This window comes from Varanus komodoensis, unplaced genomic scaffold (genome assembly GCF_004798865.1).
Source record: "Varanus komodoensis strain SLA01 unplaced genomic scaffold, ASM479886v1 scaffold7_1, whole genome shotgun sequence".
In the NCBI taxonomy this organism is placed as follows: domain Eukaryota; kingdom Metazoa; phylum Chordata; class Lepidosauria; order Squamata; family Varanidae; genus Varanus; species Varanus komodoensis.
The window spans coordinates 10,579,126-10,592,850 of NW_025336479.1; the positions used below are offsets into that span (position 1 = coordinate 10,579,126).

Consider the following 13,725-nt stretch of genomic DNA (forward strand, 5'->3'; position numbering starts at 1 on the left):
ATCCAATAGGAGTTGCCTAATTGGGCTTATTACTGGTGCTGCAATAGAACTAATGTTTCTTTTAAACATGTGCTTTAACAGTGTCCAGTAGCTGGTTCTTCTGGGGAGAAATTTATTATACAGTTAAATTTTGTACTGGGATATTAATGTACATACTTTAAATTACTTGTCTGCTTCATCAGAAATTACAAATGGAAAGGGAAATGGATTCTCTGCACACTTTTGACAGCTTAAATACTAATACTACAAAATTGGAAGGATTATGGATTATGGAAGGATGAGGAATTGCTCATTTCCTATAATGCAATGGATTTAGAAGCATACTGTGCTTTCAGTGTATGAATGGGTGGCATATAGATACCAACTTCAGAAAGATGTTTATTTGGATTGTTTTCTGCTTTTGTTGAAGCCTATTGCTCAAAAGTTGCATGCATTTGTATACACAAAAGCATTTGTTGAATAAAATGTAGACAAATCCATGTGCATATAAGCAGACAACTTGGGATTACCTGTGGGCTACCAAGCTCCCAGACAGTGAGCAACCAGAGTGAACAAACAGGAGTTTGGCAGCAGAATTTGACAGCAGAGGTCAAGGGGGAGGTCCCTAACTTTTTACTTTCTGCCCCCTGAGTTTTTCCTCTTTGTTTTCTTTCTTATAACACCCTCTTATTTACTGATAGGACTGGGATATCAACTTTTAGGGAAGACAGGAGAATCCACTGGTTGTTACAACAGGCCCAGCAAGCTAGAATCAGAAAGGTAATAGAAAGAATGGACTGAGAAGGCTCCCCAGTGGTGGTGACAACCTGCAGTGTCTAAGCAATGTTTGTTTTCCTGCTTGAGGTCACCATGGCTTACAGGTGCAACAAATGCAAGTCAGTAGTTCTGTTGAAGAAAGGTGAGAGCACTAGAATAGTGAGTAATAAAGGTAATAAAAGAAGAAGAGTTTTTAGACAGAGGGATGGAACTGCAGCAGCTAAGAGTAGTACAGAAGCTGGAAGTACAGCAGCAAGCTGAGGCAGAAGAGGAGAATCTTAAGGGAAGGGAAAATGAAGAAGAAACTCCCTGGAACATTCTAAAAGCATAATTACAACAAGGAGAGAAGAAGCCCTTCACAAAAAACTCAGAGATAATCTGAAAACAAAAAAGGACATGTATAGGAAGTGGAAGGCTAGGCTGCAAAGGAAAAATACAAGCAGGTAACACAGAATTGCAGGGATGGTGTCAGGAAGGCTAAAGCTAGGAATGAACAGAGGCTAGTGAGGGATGCTAAAAGCAATAAAAAAGCCTTCTTCTGATATGTCCAAAAGTAAAAGACAGAGGAAAGAAATGAGGGTTCAACTACTCAGTGTAGATGGCAAAATGATAACAGATGACAAAAGGCAGAAGTGTTCAGTTCTTACTTTGGCTCAGTCTTCTCTCAAAAGATCTGTGACCTTCCTGATGAAGGGGTAATAGAAGCTGAACTAGCAGGATGGAAGTCCAACATTGATATGCAAATAGTCAAGGATCATCTAATTGGGCTGAATGAGTTCATATCTCCAGGGCTCAATGACTGCCATCCTAGACTCATAAAGGAGCTGGTGGAAGAACTCTCAGAACCACTGTCTGTTATCTTTGAGAAATCATGGAAGGCAGGAAAAGTGCCAAGGACGAGATGGCAAATGTTGTCCCCACCTTCAAGAAATGGGAAAAAAACCTGGGAACTGCAGACCAGTCAGTTTGACATCAATCCCTAGGAAAATTCTGGAGCAGATTTTAAAGCAGGCAGTCTGCAAAGACCCTGAAAACAATGCAGTGATTACTAGAAACCAACAAATCCTGCCATTGTTTGATTATGTAACTTCCCTGATGGACTGTGGGATTGCTGTTGACATAATCTATCTTGACTTTAAAAAAGCTTTTGACAAAGTGCCTCATGATATTCTGATTATCAAACTAGCTAAAAGTGGGCTAGATGGAACAACAATCAGGTGGATCCACAGAATCGGACTCAAAGAGTGCTCATCAATGGCACCTTCTCAAACTGGGGAGAGGTACTGCAGGATTCAGTCCTGGGCCTTGTGCTCTGCAACATTTTTATTAACAATTTGGATGAGGAAGTCAGGGAATGATGATCAGATTTGCAGATGTCACAAAATTCAGTGGGATAGCCAATATCCTGGAAGACAGAAAGAAGATTCAAGATGATCTTGATAGGCTGGAGCGCTGGGCTGAAAATAACAGAATGAAATTCAATAGGGACAAATGCCAAGTTTTGTACCTAGGAAGAAGAAACCAAATGTATCATTACAAGATGAAGAATACTTGGCTCAACAATACTGCTAGTGAGAAGGATCTTGGAATTGTAGTTCACAAACTGAACATGAGTCAAGAATGTGATCTGGCTGCAAAAATGGCTAATGATATTTTAGGCTACATTAATAGAAATATCACTTCTAAATCCGGTGAAGTACTAGTTCCCCTTTCCTCAGCACTGGTTACGTCTCATCTGGAATAGTGTGTCCTTTTCTGGACACCACAGTTTAGGAAAGATGCAGACAGCTGGAAAGGGTTTAGAGGAGAGTAACAAGGATGGTCCAGGCACTGGAAACAAAGCCCTATGAGGAAAGATTGAAAGAACTGAGCATGTTTAGTCTTAAGAATAGAAGACAGAGGTAGATATGGTAGCACTCTACAAGTACTTGAAAAACTGTCTCTTCTTGATCATCCCAGAGTACAGGACATGGAATAACAGGGTCAAGTTACAGGAAGCCAGATTCTGGAAAAAATCAGGAAAAAATTCCTGGTTGTTACAGCAGAATGGCAATGGAATCAATTATCCCCAGGGGTTGTGGGCTTTCTCACACTAGGGGCATTCAAGATCAACTGAGCACCTATGGGATGGTTTAACTTGGAATCCTTCACTGAGCAGGGGGTTGGATGTGATGGCCCTCTGGCCCCTCCAACACTACTATTCTGTGATTCTGTACATATTGGGGATTCTTTCACAAGAGCCATTGCAGATATCTATAGGTGCCATGTACTGCTTCATATGCATATTACTTGCTGAGAAGGACATTTAGGTACTTCATAATGCAAAACATGAACATGAAAGTAAATTCTCTACTGTAGAAACATTTTACATTTGCTGTGTGTGTTTTGTCCAATCCCTTAAAATTAACAACTGAACTAGGACATTTGTCAGACTAACAGTTAATTTATTTGGGTAGATGATAGGTGTGGGTAAGCAAATTCTAGAATTGATACCCCAGATTTGAAGTGTATAGTAGACAAAATTGTGTGTGATATAATACATACATACATACTTTTAAATAATATGGACAGTTCTAGGGAAAGTAAGATGTGACTGAAATGTTTTCATTAAACTTTGTGCCTATATATAGTGCTAATTTAGATACATGATTTTATTTACCCTTGTCAATATGTCTATAAGTTACTTGCCTGGTAGGGTCTGGCAGAGGAATAATGGAGATATTTCTGCATTTCCCAAAACAGACAATTGTATGGTATTTCAGTTTTTTGTGGAAAATGTCTGTTTGACAAGTTCATTCATATGGAATGGTTACTGAGTGTAGATTCAGTATCAGGGAGCTTAAGCATCGCCTGCATGCAGATCTACCAGGCTAGCGCCAAAATGCCAGAACTGAAAGCCAAAATATGCTTTCATATATCAAAGATGCCTTTGGTTCCTTGGCTTGGCATAATGAATGTCAAGTCATTTAGGATGCCATCCAGACCAGCATGACAATGCCAGTTTGAAGGAATTGTCCAAACCCACAACTAACTCTACCACTTATTACACTAAACTTTCTTTTGTAAGAGGTTCGCTATTTTGTTTGCATGTTACTAGAAGAAGCTTTTGTGCCCAAGAAATGGTATAGTAGCTGGCACTAAAATTTCACATAATTCAGTGAAACAACCCAATATAATCCATGTCTAGGGACAATACTTTTATGCCTGCAAAGGTACAAGCCAGCTAGAAATGCAGGGAAGTGCAAGGCTTGCACTGAGACTCAGCCTGGTCTGTATGCTCTTCTGTTGCAGTTTGGACACCCTGTGACTTTCTTTTGTCTGTAGCACTTGTGATATCTGTATTGCAGATTGAATATCCAGGGACTTACCTGAATTACCAATGGGTTGAGAGTGACATGCAAAATATTTTTCATTTTCTTGACTCCTGCTAGTCTGATAACAAGATTTACTGTGTTTTTCTCTAAATGTAGGCATTGTCTCTAAGTAGGAGGCATTAGTCCTGAGTGTTTATAATAACTATTTTTAGAAGTTTTAAGTGCACTAAATCTTAACCAACATGCCCAAAGAGGGCTTGTGTGAAATTCGGTCTTCCGAATGTGTGACATTTTGACACCTTTTTCATTACAGGTTGTCTGGCAGTAATTGTTCCAAAACATTGATGTCTAGTTTGTAAAACTGACACAGCAGAATCCACAGGGAATGGAGAAAGCTGTTCCTACTACTTTATCAGAAGGGAAGACAGAGCGCAAGGGTGATGGAGAAAAACCTGTGCCAATGACCCTAGTGTCAAACAAAGAGGATCTTGCTGCCCTTGAATGCCCCAAAGGTGAAGAGAGATCAGCTGCCTTTTTACAAGATGCAAAAACATCTCTGGAGAATGTGGCTATGTTGGGGGCATCAAAAAATGGGGGGATTAGTCTTGAGGAGCCTCCCCCCACTTCTTCAGAGAAACTAGAAGCAATGAATAGAGAAGAGAAAGTGATTACTGAAATGTGTAGCCATAAGGAGGATTCCAGCTTTTTGTCTTCATTCACTCATCAAGAGCCAGAGGATGCTTTGGATGCCTGTGAAATGACAGGTAAGGTTTGTGCTTTGCAATAACAGGCTCTTTTTCCAAAGACAAGGCCTTTTAACACCCTGCTTCAAGGTGAATAAAGCAGAGGCCAGGTAAGACTTTGAGAAGAATATAAAAGTTTTGTTTAAGGGATTACATATCAGCCTAGAGAATGGTTTGGCAGTAGCTAATGTGGTTATGCTGCTGTTGCTAATTGGATCTAAATAGGAAGTATGCATAATATGGAAAGTGGCCTATAATTTGTTTGTTTGAGACAAAGAGGAACAGGATCAAAATCCTTAAAATTCAACAGCACAGTAATTATTTTGAGGACAACATAATAGACAATGTTCTGGATTCAAGTTGTGCATAGCAGATAGCTTAGCCACTAAGGTTGCTGAATTAGTTATGCATGGGAGACTTTTCTGTATCACCTCTGTTCTCAGACTTAGGTGTCAACAGTAGTCTTTGGCTTCAAGAGCTCTGGATGACTGACCATCTATCTATCCCGACTGTGCAAGTAAACATGGCTGTTGAGCCATTTGTGCTTGTTTTATCTGACAGTGCTGCTGCTTTCTGTCGAAAACTTGGAGGATTGTCTATAGCACTATGCACTGACACATTCCAAGAAGGGAAATCATGAAAGAGATTTTATGCAAGAGAAAGCATCCCATAGATATTAGAAATCTCTCTCTCTCTCTCTCTCTCTCTCTCTCTCTCTCTCTCTCTCTCTCACACACACACACACACACACACACACACACACACACACACACATATGAGAGAGAGAGAGAGAGAGAGAGAGAGAGAGAGAGAAAGCATGCAAGCAAGCAAGCAAGCATGCAAGAGAGTGTTTATATATGTATATAAGGAAGTCTTAATGAAAAGACTGCAACAGGCAGCGTGCTTTCTGCTCCTCATGTGATTTGTCATTTTTGGGTGTGTTTGACTGTGAAACCTAAGTCCAAAGCAGAAATTACAGTTTGAGCCAACACATTTCTGTTATATCTCTTTTTGCATAACATTTCTACAGAGAAGTGTGAGAATCTACCCTAATTTTCCTTATTTAGTTTAGTGAAGAATTTAGAAATGTTAAGTGCAGAGACTTATGAAGAGCAAGCATGAAATAAATCTGACTTTGTGAAAGGGAAGTACCAAATGTGTTTAGGACAGAAAAATTTCCAAGTTCCTACAGCAGCATGGTGCTACCCATTGAATTCTGCTTTTTTTCCCCTCTATTTCCGGAGAATACTATAAAATGTCAATAGTGTAAAATTTGGTTGCAGGGATATTTTCTGATTGCTCAAAGTATAGTATTTTGTACTGGGAAATACACAAGGAAAATACAATATTGCCCCTAGATAGTGTCATCCATTAGTATTCTGTGGAATGTGTCAGAGGCACTAACTGGATGTTGTTAATGATGAGAAGTATAACATCTTGACATCCACTGTGCCTGTTGTTTTGTGAGCCATTTCATTTGTTGGAAGCTGAGTGCCTGCGTGTATGTACGTAGTTGCTTGATTCAGCTCAAATGACTAGTGTGCCAAGAAAAGCTGGATTCTACAAAGTGTATGTAATCAACACATTTTCCTGGATTGTCTTATTCCTCTTATTCCTTTTACTTCTGCTAGTCAAGAAGAAGGGTAGAGTGCTATGCAGTGCATTGAAGCAACACACTTCTAATCCTTATGACTAAATTCATGTTGAATTCTGCTATCATTTCTGAGATCCTTGGGGGGATCTAGGAAATTGCAAGCTGGTTAGCTTAACATCTGCTCTGGGTAATTAGGTTGAAAGTATTATTAAAGATAAATTTTAGTAAGCATATAGAAGGACAAGCACAGCTGAGAAAGAATTAACATAACTTCCATGAAGGTAAGTTCTGACTCTCTAGCATTTTAGAATTTTTTGAGAGTGCCAATAAACATGTGGACAGGGATGATTAGATAGATATCATTTACTTGGCCTTCCAAAAGGCTTTTGAAAGAGCCCCTTCTCAAAGAATCCTGAGCAAACTTAACAGTCCTGGAATAAGAGGAGAGAGACTCTTATGGATCAGCAGTTGCTTAAAGAATAGAAAGCAGAGAGTGGGAATACATAAAAAATTATCTCTGTGTAGAGCTGTAAACAGTGCGGTTTCAGAGGGGAGGAACCAGTGGTTTTCAACTTGTTCATAAAATTAGGAATTAGAAGTGAGCAATGAAGTGGTCAGGCTAATGACTCCAAAAGGGATTGTGGGGAGATCCAAAAGGATCTTTTCAGATTGGGAGAATGGGCATCACAATGGCAAATGAAGTTCAGTGTAAGTAAGTGTCAGGAAATACACTTTGCCCCCCCCCCCCACTTCAGTATCAGCTAATAGGGTCTGACCTAACCAAGAAATAGATCTTGGGATTATGGTGGACAGCTTGATGAAAATGTCAATCCAGTGTGCAGCTGCTGTGAAAAAGGCAAGTTCCATGTTAGGCATAATAATAAGAATTGAAATTAGATGAGAATAATTGAAAATAAAACTGCACATACCATATTTTTCTTATGCACATATGGTACAGCCAGACTTAGTAAACACAGTGTATATGCTGTGCACAATTCTGATCACTGCATCTAAATAAGGTTATTTTTTGTTGGAAAAAGTACAGAAAGGGGCAGCCAAAATTATCAAGAGGCTGCAACAATTTCCATGTGAATAAAAGTATATTTGGGATTGTTTAGCTTAGAGTAAAGGTAAGTAAAGAGAGACATGCTAAAGGTGTACAGAATTGTGCATGTTTGTGGAGAAAGTAGATAAGGAGGCATTTTCTCCCTCTCTTGTAATACTAGAATCCATGGACATCCCATGAAGCTGATGGGTGGGAGATTCCAGACTGAGAAAAGAAAGTAGTTTGTCACCAAGATAACACATAGTTAAGGTATAGAATTCATTTCTACAGTGGCCACCAATTTGGACAGCCTTAAAAGGGAATGGAGGAATTCATGAAGGAGAAGTCTATCAATGGCCGCTATTCGTTATGGCTATGTGCTACCTCAGAGCAGTAGGGCTACACACACCATTTGTTGTTGCAGTTCTGTCCTGCTCGAGGGATCTTGTAGGCAGTTGGGTGGCCACTATATGAGCAGAATGCTGGACTGCATGTCTGATCCAGCAGGGCACTTCTTATTTTCTTGTGAGATTTTATCAGGCATCACCTGCACAGTTTCAGTTGTGTCTTCACAGCCTGAAGGGCTTGAAACTTGTTCTTCTTTTAGATAAAACTGCAATTTGTATGGTGCCGAACAATGTGTCAGAGACTAGATCTCATTTGTTTGCAGCTATTGTACAAAATATCCTTACTGCACACCGCCTGGCATTGGAGCACAAATCTAGTGAGATTTATAAAATTCACAAGTGATCCGCAGCCACAAAGGTTATTCACTGCCTTTGTTTGAGATGTGGGTGGGATATTGCAGTATTGTCTCTGAGGAAGCTACTGGCAGGAATATCATTCAGTGGCTTAAGTGCGCTTGAGGCAACTTGACGTGAGCATGCAGAAAGCCCTTTGGATTGCTTTTGCCAGGCTGAGCACAAGATAGTGCTGTCAGGCAAACAGTTCCTCTTTGGTCCAGTGCTTGAATAGTTAATAGTTTTGTTATGGAGACTGGAGAATCCTTGACCAGTCACCCAAGGTTTGTGCAAAGATGGGTGAGGAAAGGACAATCCTGTCCCTGTTTGCACACACAAGCTAAGGATTGTTTAGGATTACAAACTGAACCACTCATATTAGACATAGTAATTTTGACATTTCATTGCCATGACATTTTCTCACAGTGTCCATGAACATTAGCTGTTTTTGTGCATAGGTGAGGTTATAATTTTCTCTGCTCCTGAATCACCATATGCCTCTCAGGAGCATAATAAGTTATGCCACTGACTTTTTGTTCTGATAGCAGTTCACTCATTTTCACAGCTTCAGTTTTAGAAGTGAATATTCCAAAGTCCAGATAGCAGCCAGTCCTGCTGCCCTGGCAAGTTAAATGACATCTCAGCTTGTTGCTGAGAAATAATTTGAGCATGTTACATCTTTTTGAGTAATGAGCTGGGCCTTTTGAGCAGCAAATTGTAGGCAGGGAACTAGCATGATTAGCCAGGAGAGCAAGTATGAGGTGAAGAGTACTTCTGGAAAGGGAACCTTCACTGGGAAGATAAAGCAGCTGAAAACATGTTATTGTTGAGAGATGGTTGGCCTGCAAGAAGCAGATCTGTGTGCTTGTTATTATATCACTATTGCTTTCCTTTCTCTGCTTAGTAAAACTTTTAGGTATGCTGTAGAGGTGGCTGCTAGCTTTTTGGGCTGACAGAAGAAACTGTAGCATGCCTCACAGGTGACAATATACATAACACAGAATTTTGACTGGTTAGTTACTACAGCAGTCTTCCCAACTTGGTGCGCTCAAATGTGGACTACAACTCCTAGCATCGCCAGAAACATGAAGAGAATAATTCAGTGTGCCCATCCTTAGCTTTGTCACACTTTGTTTGTATTGGTTTTCCCCCTAACCTAGTGGCTGGTATGGTCATATTATATTTTTCTAATGGTCTTCATTAAAATAATCATCAAATGAAGTACTTCTGTAGCATCATGGCCTCTTTCATGGGAGTTTCTAAATTCTTGTTGTGAGTATAACCAATTTGATCTCGTATGTCTCATTATTTAAAAACACACAGTGGTGCCTATGAATATGATAGGCAAAGTGACTTGTCACTGGAATAGATACAAATTTGTCAGCATATGAAAAATCAGTTATACTGTGTCCTTTTAAGAGGAAATCTGAATTCATTCCAAACATACTAAGCTTGTACAGAGGTCTTAAAATTGAGTTATGACCACTTATCAAAAACACTAGGTTGGATCCAACATTTGTTTCCTACAGATGGAAATATTTGTTCCATCTGCAGGAGGCTGTAATCCAGCAAAGCTTGTCTGCTGCTGATGATACAGGGAGGATGTGATTTCTGTCAGTTTCTCCCACCTCCCCTGTTCCCGCTCTCGATGTCCCCTGAAAATCTGCTATGGAGGGTAGAGTGATTTTTTGGAATTGGGGGTGGGGGGGGGCTGGCAGTGAGGACTGCAGGAGGAAGAAAAAATAGCAAGTTGTTTCTTCTGCTGGGGGAAATATTTTCCTGCTATTACAGGTAAAATAAAGTGCTGAGTAAAAGAGTTTAAAATACTTTAAAACAATAGCTTAAAAATACATAATACTTCTAAGTAAAGCAGTGTAATCCATACAGTAAGTTGTGTACTGTAGGGTGGTTTTCCTGCTGGACAAAGAAACTAGCATATCATCAAGTCTGTAGAACCAGGAGATGTCACAGCTGTATCGTACCAGGATCATGCACTGAACCCAAGGACTAATCTTACATACTGCCCTGTGCTCTCCAGCTACGCAAGATCTGCAATGTATGCGAGTTCAAATCATGGATATCTATGCTTTTATTAACCAGGCAGTGTGGACACTTACTTCCATTTCTCAGAGAAACACTGTTCTGAACACTAAGGGCTTTTCTGCAAGGAGTTTATTATATATTCCTGATCCTTCACTCAGGGAAATTACAGTGGTGCCTCTACTCACAAATGCCTTGGTTCACAACCAAATCGGGTCACGAACAAAAATTTCATGAAAATTTTGACTTGGGTCACGAACTCTGCATTGGGTGGCAACCAAGATCGCAGCCATCTCCCCACCCCCGCTGAGTGGGGGGGAGGCCACGATCGCAGTTGCGTTCGTGCAGAGAAGACGTGCGCTCCTGCAGGAAAGACGGGTGCAATCTCTTCCCCCCCACCACCAGCACGATCGCGGCCCTCTCCCCCCCACCACCCCGAGTGGGGAGAAGGCCACGATCGCAGTTGCGTTCGTGCAGGGAAGACATAGAGGAGCTGACGACAGAGGAACTTGCTGAACTTCTGAGTGAGCATCAGAAGGCACTTGCTGAGGAGGATTCCACCAAGGAAGAGGAAGACAGGGAGGAGGTGAGCAGTGATGTGATACAATCCATTATGAAAAAATGGAATGAGTGCCAGGATTTCTTTGAGAAGCACCACCCCAACATAACTGTAACAAACAAAGTGTTGAATCTGGTGAACAATAATGTGGTCTCTCATTTCCTGAGGGTTATGCAGCGCAGGAAAAAACAAGTGACTATAGACAGATTTTTCACCAAAATGGACCCGGCAGCTAAGAGACAAAAGAAGAGAGGAAACCCCTGAAAGAGATCTTCCCAATGTCCTTATGGAGGGGGACGCTCCCTCAAAACAATGACCTCCCCCCCAACCTAGGTTAGTGTTCTTCACTGTACTGTACAGACTTTGTTACTTTGTTTCAAATTTTTCTGATTTAAAAAATAGTTACAGAACAGACTAACCTTATTTACATTGAACCTTATGGGGAAATTTGACTTGACTTGCGACCAAAAACTGGCTCACAACCACATTCGGAGGAGCCAGAACAGATTAACCTTATTTAAATTGAATCTTATGGGGAAATTTGACTTGGGTCACAACCAATTTGGACCACAACCAGAGTTGTGGAACGGATTAAGTTTGTGAGCCAAGGTACCACTGTAGTGGGCCTTTTACATGCTGTATCCATCCTCCAGGGTCTCTCCCATATTTTGAAGCCATTTCGTGGATTTTTTTAAGAGTGAGGATTATGAGGTAGTAAATTGTAATGGTGCAACAAATTGGAGTAAAGACTTGTGTAATTTGGCAATCGCACTATTCCTTAGTGTCACCTCATGTTGTATAGTACAACATATAGGAAGACAGAGAAAGGAAAAGCAAACATAAAATATGTCTTCTTTCTCTCTAATAAACAAAAGAAGAAGCCTCCACGAAGCACAGGATAAACACCTCATATAAAGAAGCCCTTACTGCTATCCCTTGCTTTTGCAAACTTTGGGACTTTTATAACCTAATACAGTACATGTTTACTTGGGACTGAATCCCATTTTTTAAAACAGGCTTTGTTCCAGTTAATTGCACATAGGATTACATTGCTTTCAAGTAAGTGATCTCAGTTAAATCCTTGCATATGTATGGAATGATCCAAGCAGAAATCTGTCTCTTGTTGTCTAAGCTGATGTATTCTGTGAACATAAATGGCAATGGGCTCGGTGACCAAAAATTTGGGAGTATTCTCCTACTTGGTATAAGGTTCTATTTAGTTTCAAACAAGAATATTTTATTTGTTGTAGTACCCGATTTGACTACTTAATTAAAAAAATAATAATTCAAAATGGGAGATTTGATTTAAAACATTGGTTTTCAGTTGCTCCTTTTTCTTGGTGGTAGAAATCAATTATGTAAATTACTTCATAAACATCATCCTGCTGTTTCTGACTAAAATTTTTAGCCGTATCTGTCAGATTTTGCTCCAGTCATTGTGTCCCTTTCCTCATCCCCTTTCGGATCTCATCAAGCACCGACACAGCCTTTGGTGTCTTAAGGCAGTGATGGATCACACAGAGCCCTGTACCACACAGTTCAAATTGCCCCACATGGTGGCAAAGGAAGATCTGTGTCAAACCCATATGGATCCTTAGAAAGGATAAATGTATCTTGTCAAACTTCTGGTTTGGGTTTCGTTGGTTTGGTTTATTTTTTTTACTGCTGCCACTGCACCATCAGCAGGATTGCACCAGAGGAAATGGAAAGTGGTATCCAGGCCCCCTGAAGTTGCCCACCCCATTTTAAGGGTTTATTCATGAGGTTCTCTTTCAGAATGCAAATAGACACAAAATGTTTCATTTGTAAAAGAAAAACTGTGCGGTTGAAAAAGAACACGTATGCAGTTCAAAATTCAGTTTGTGATTGTGTTAGCTGATATAAAAAGTCCAGGTTCCCCTAGGCACCAAACCTTTAGACATCAGACCTTGACCAAGCATAGTAATTTCACCTTCCGTATCAAAAACTCTTGCAGGCGAATCCAGTGCTGCTTTTCATTCAGGTTTCACCAGGATTTCAAATAGAGAGAAAATCACGGGGTAGAGCTAGCATGGGACCACAAGGCTGTCCAATCCCTGAGCAAACCCACACTAGAAAATAATAAAAGGAGACAGCAAATAGTATGCTTCAAAGGCCACAAAATGAATACTATGCTAGAAGATCTCTCTCTCTCTCTCTCTCTCTCTCTCTCCCTCTCCCTCTCCCTCTCCCTCTCTCTCTCTCTCTCTCGCTCCCGGATCACAAAATATCACAAAATAAATAAGATCTTACCTTCTATTTTGGAGCAAAAAGCAAGTTTTATTACATTGATCTGATATGTACTCTTCCAAGAAATGAGCCCAGGGAACTCTTTAAGAAATGCAGAAATTTATGGTACAGTACGGAATAGTTGTGAAAAAGGAGAATAACATGCTGCTAGCCCACCCCTTAAAATCATAGTGTGGCTGGTTGATATGACTATAGTAATAACCTGGAACTGTTAACCCCATTCAAAAGTTATAATATTTAGATCTTTTATTCAGTTTTGTTTTCCTGTTGCACAATAAATAAGTGTAGCCCCTTGCCTACACTAATAACTACCCATTGGGAAGCAGGTGTTCTTGATGCACATGAATTTAGATTCTGGAGAACTATTAGTAAGTGCAGAAGAGGAGGATAAAGTCACTGTAGTTGCCATGATAATGCATCAAGTGAAAGGGTGAGCCTGCAGTCGACAAAAAACAGAAACCCTTTGGCAAAACAAGTCTGGTAAGAAATCAATCAGACGGACTACACAAGTTTTCAGGATAGGCCAGGGTTCCCTATGCAGCACCCCTGGCATTTCCAACTCACCCATGAAGGAGTTCCCATTGTGATGCTGGCACCAGTGAAACGTAAAAGTGTTTTATTATACACACCTGGTTTTGTATAGATCCATAGCACTGAATAGATATG

General features: G+C 40.3%; 1 protein-coding gene across 7 annotated transcripts in view; it reads left to right on the forward strand.

The window, feature by feature from the left end:
* Nucleotides 1–13,725, forward strand: part of WIZ (WIZ zinc finger) — a 73,667-nt gene that overhangs the window by 7,617 nt on the left and 52,325 nt on the right. For all 7 annotated transcript variants that reach the window (XM_044453620.1, XM_044453622.1, XM_044453623.1 and 4 more), the window contains exon 2: nucleotides 4,384–4,834. In XM_044453620.1, the coding sequence (XP_044309555.1) occupies nucleotides 4,456–4,834 (379 nt within the window). In that variant the 5' untranslated portion in view covers nucleotides 4,384–4,455. The remainder of the gene's footprint in view (nucleotides 1–4,383; nucleotides 4,835–13,725) is intronic.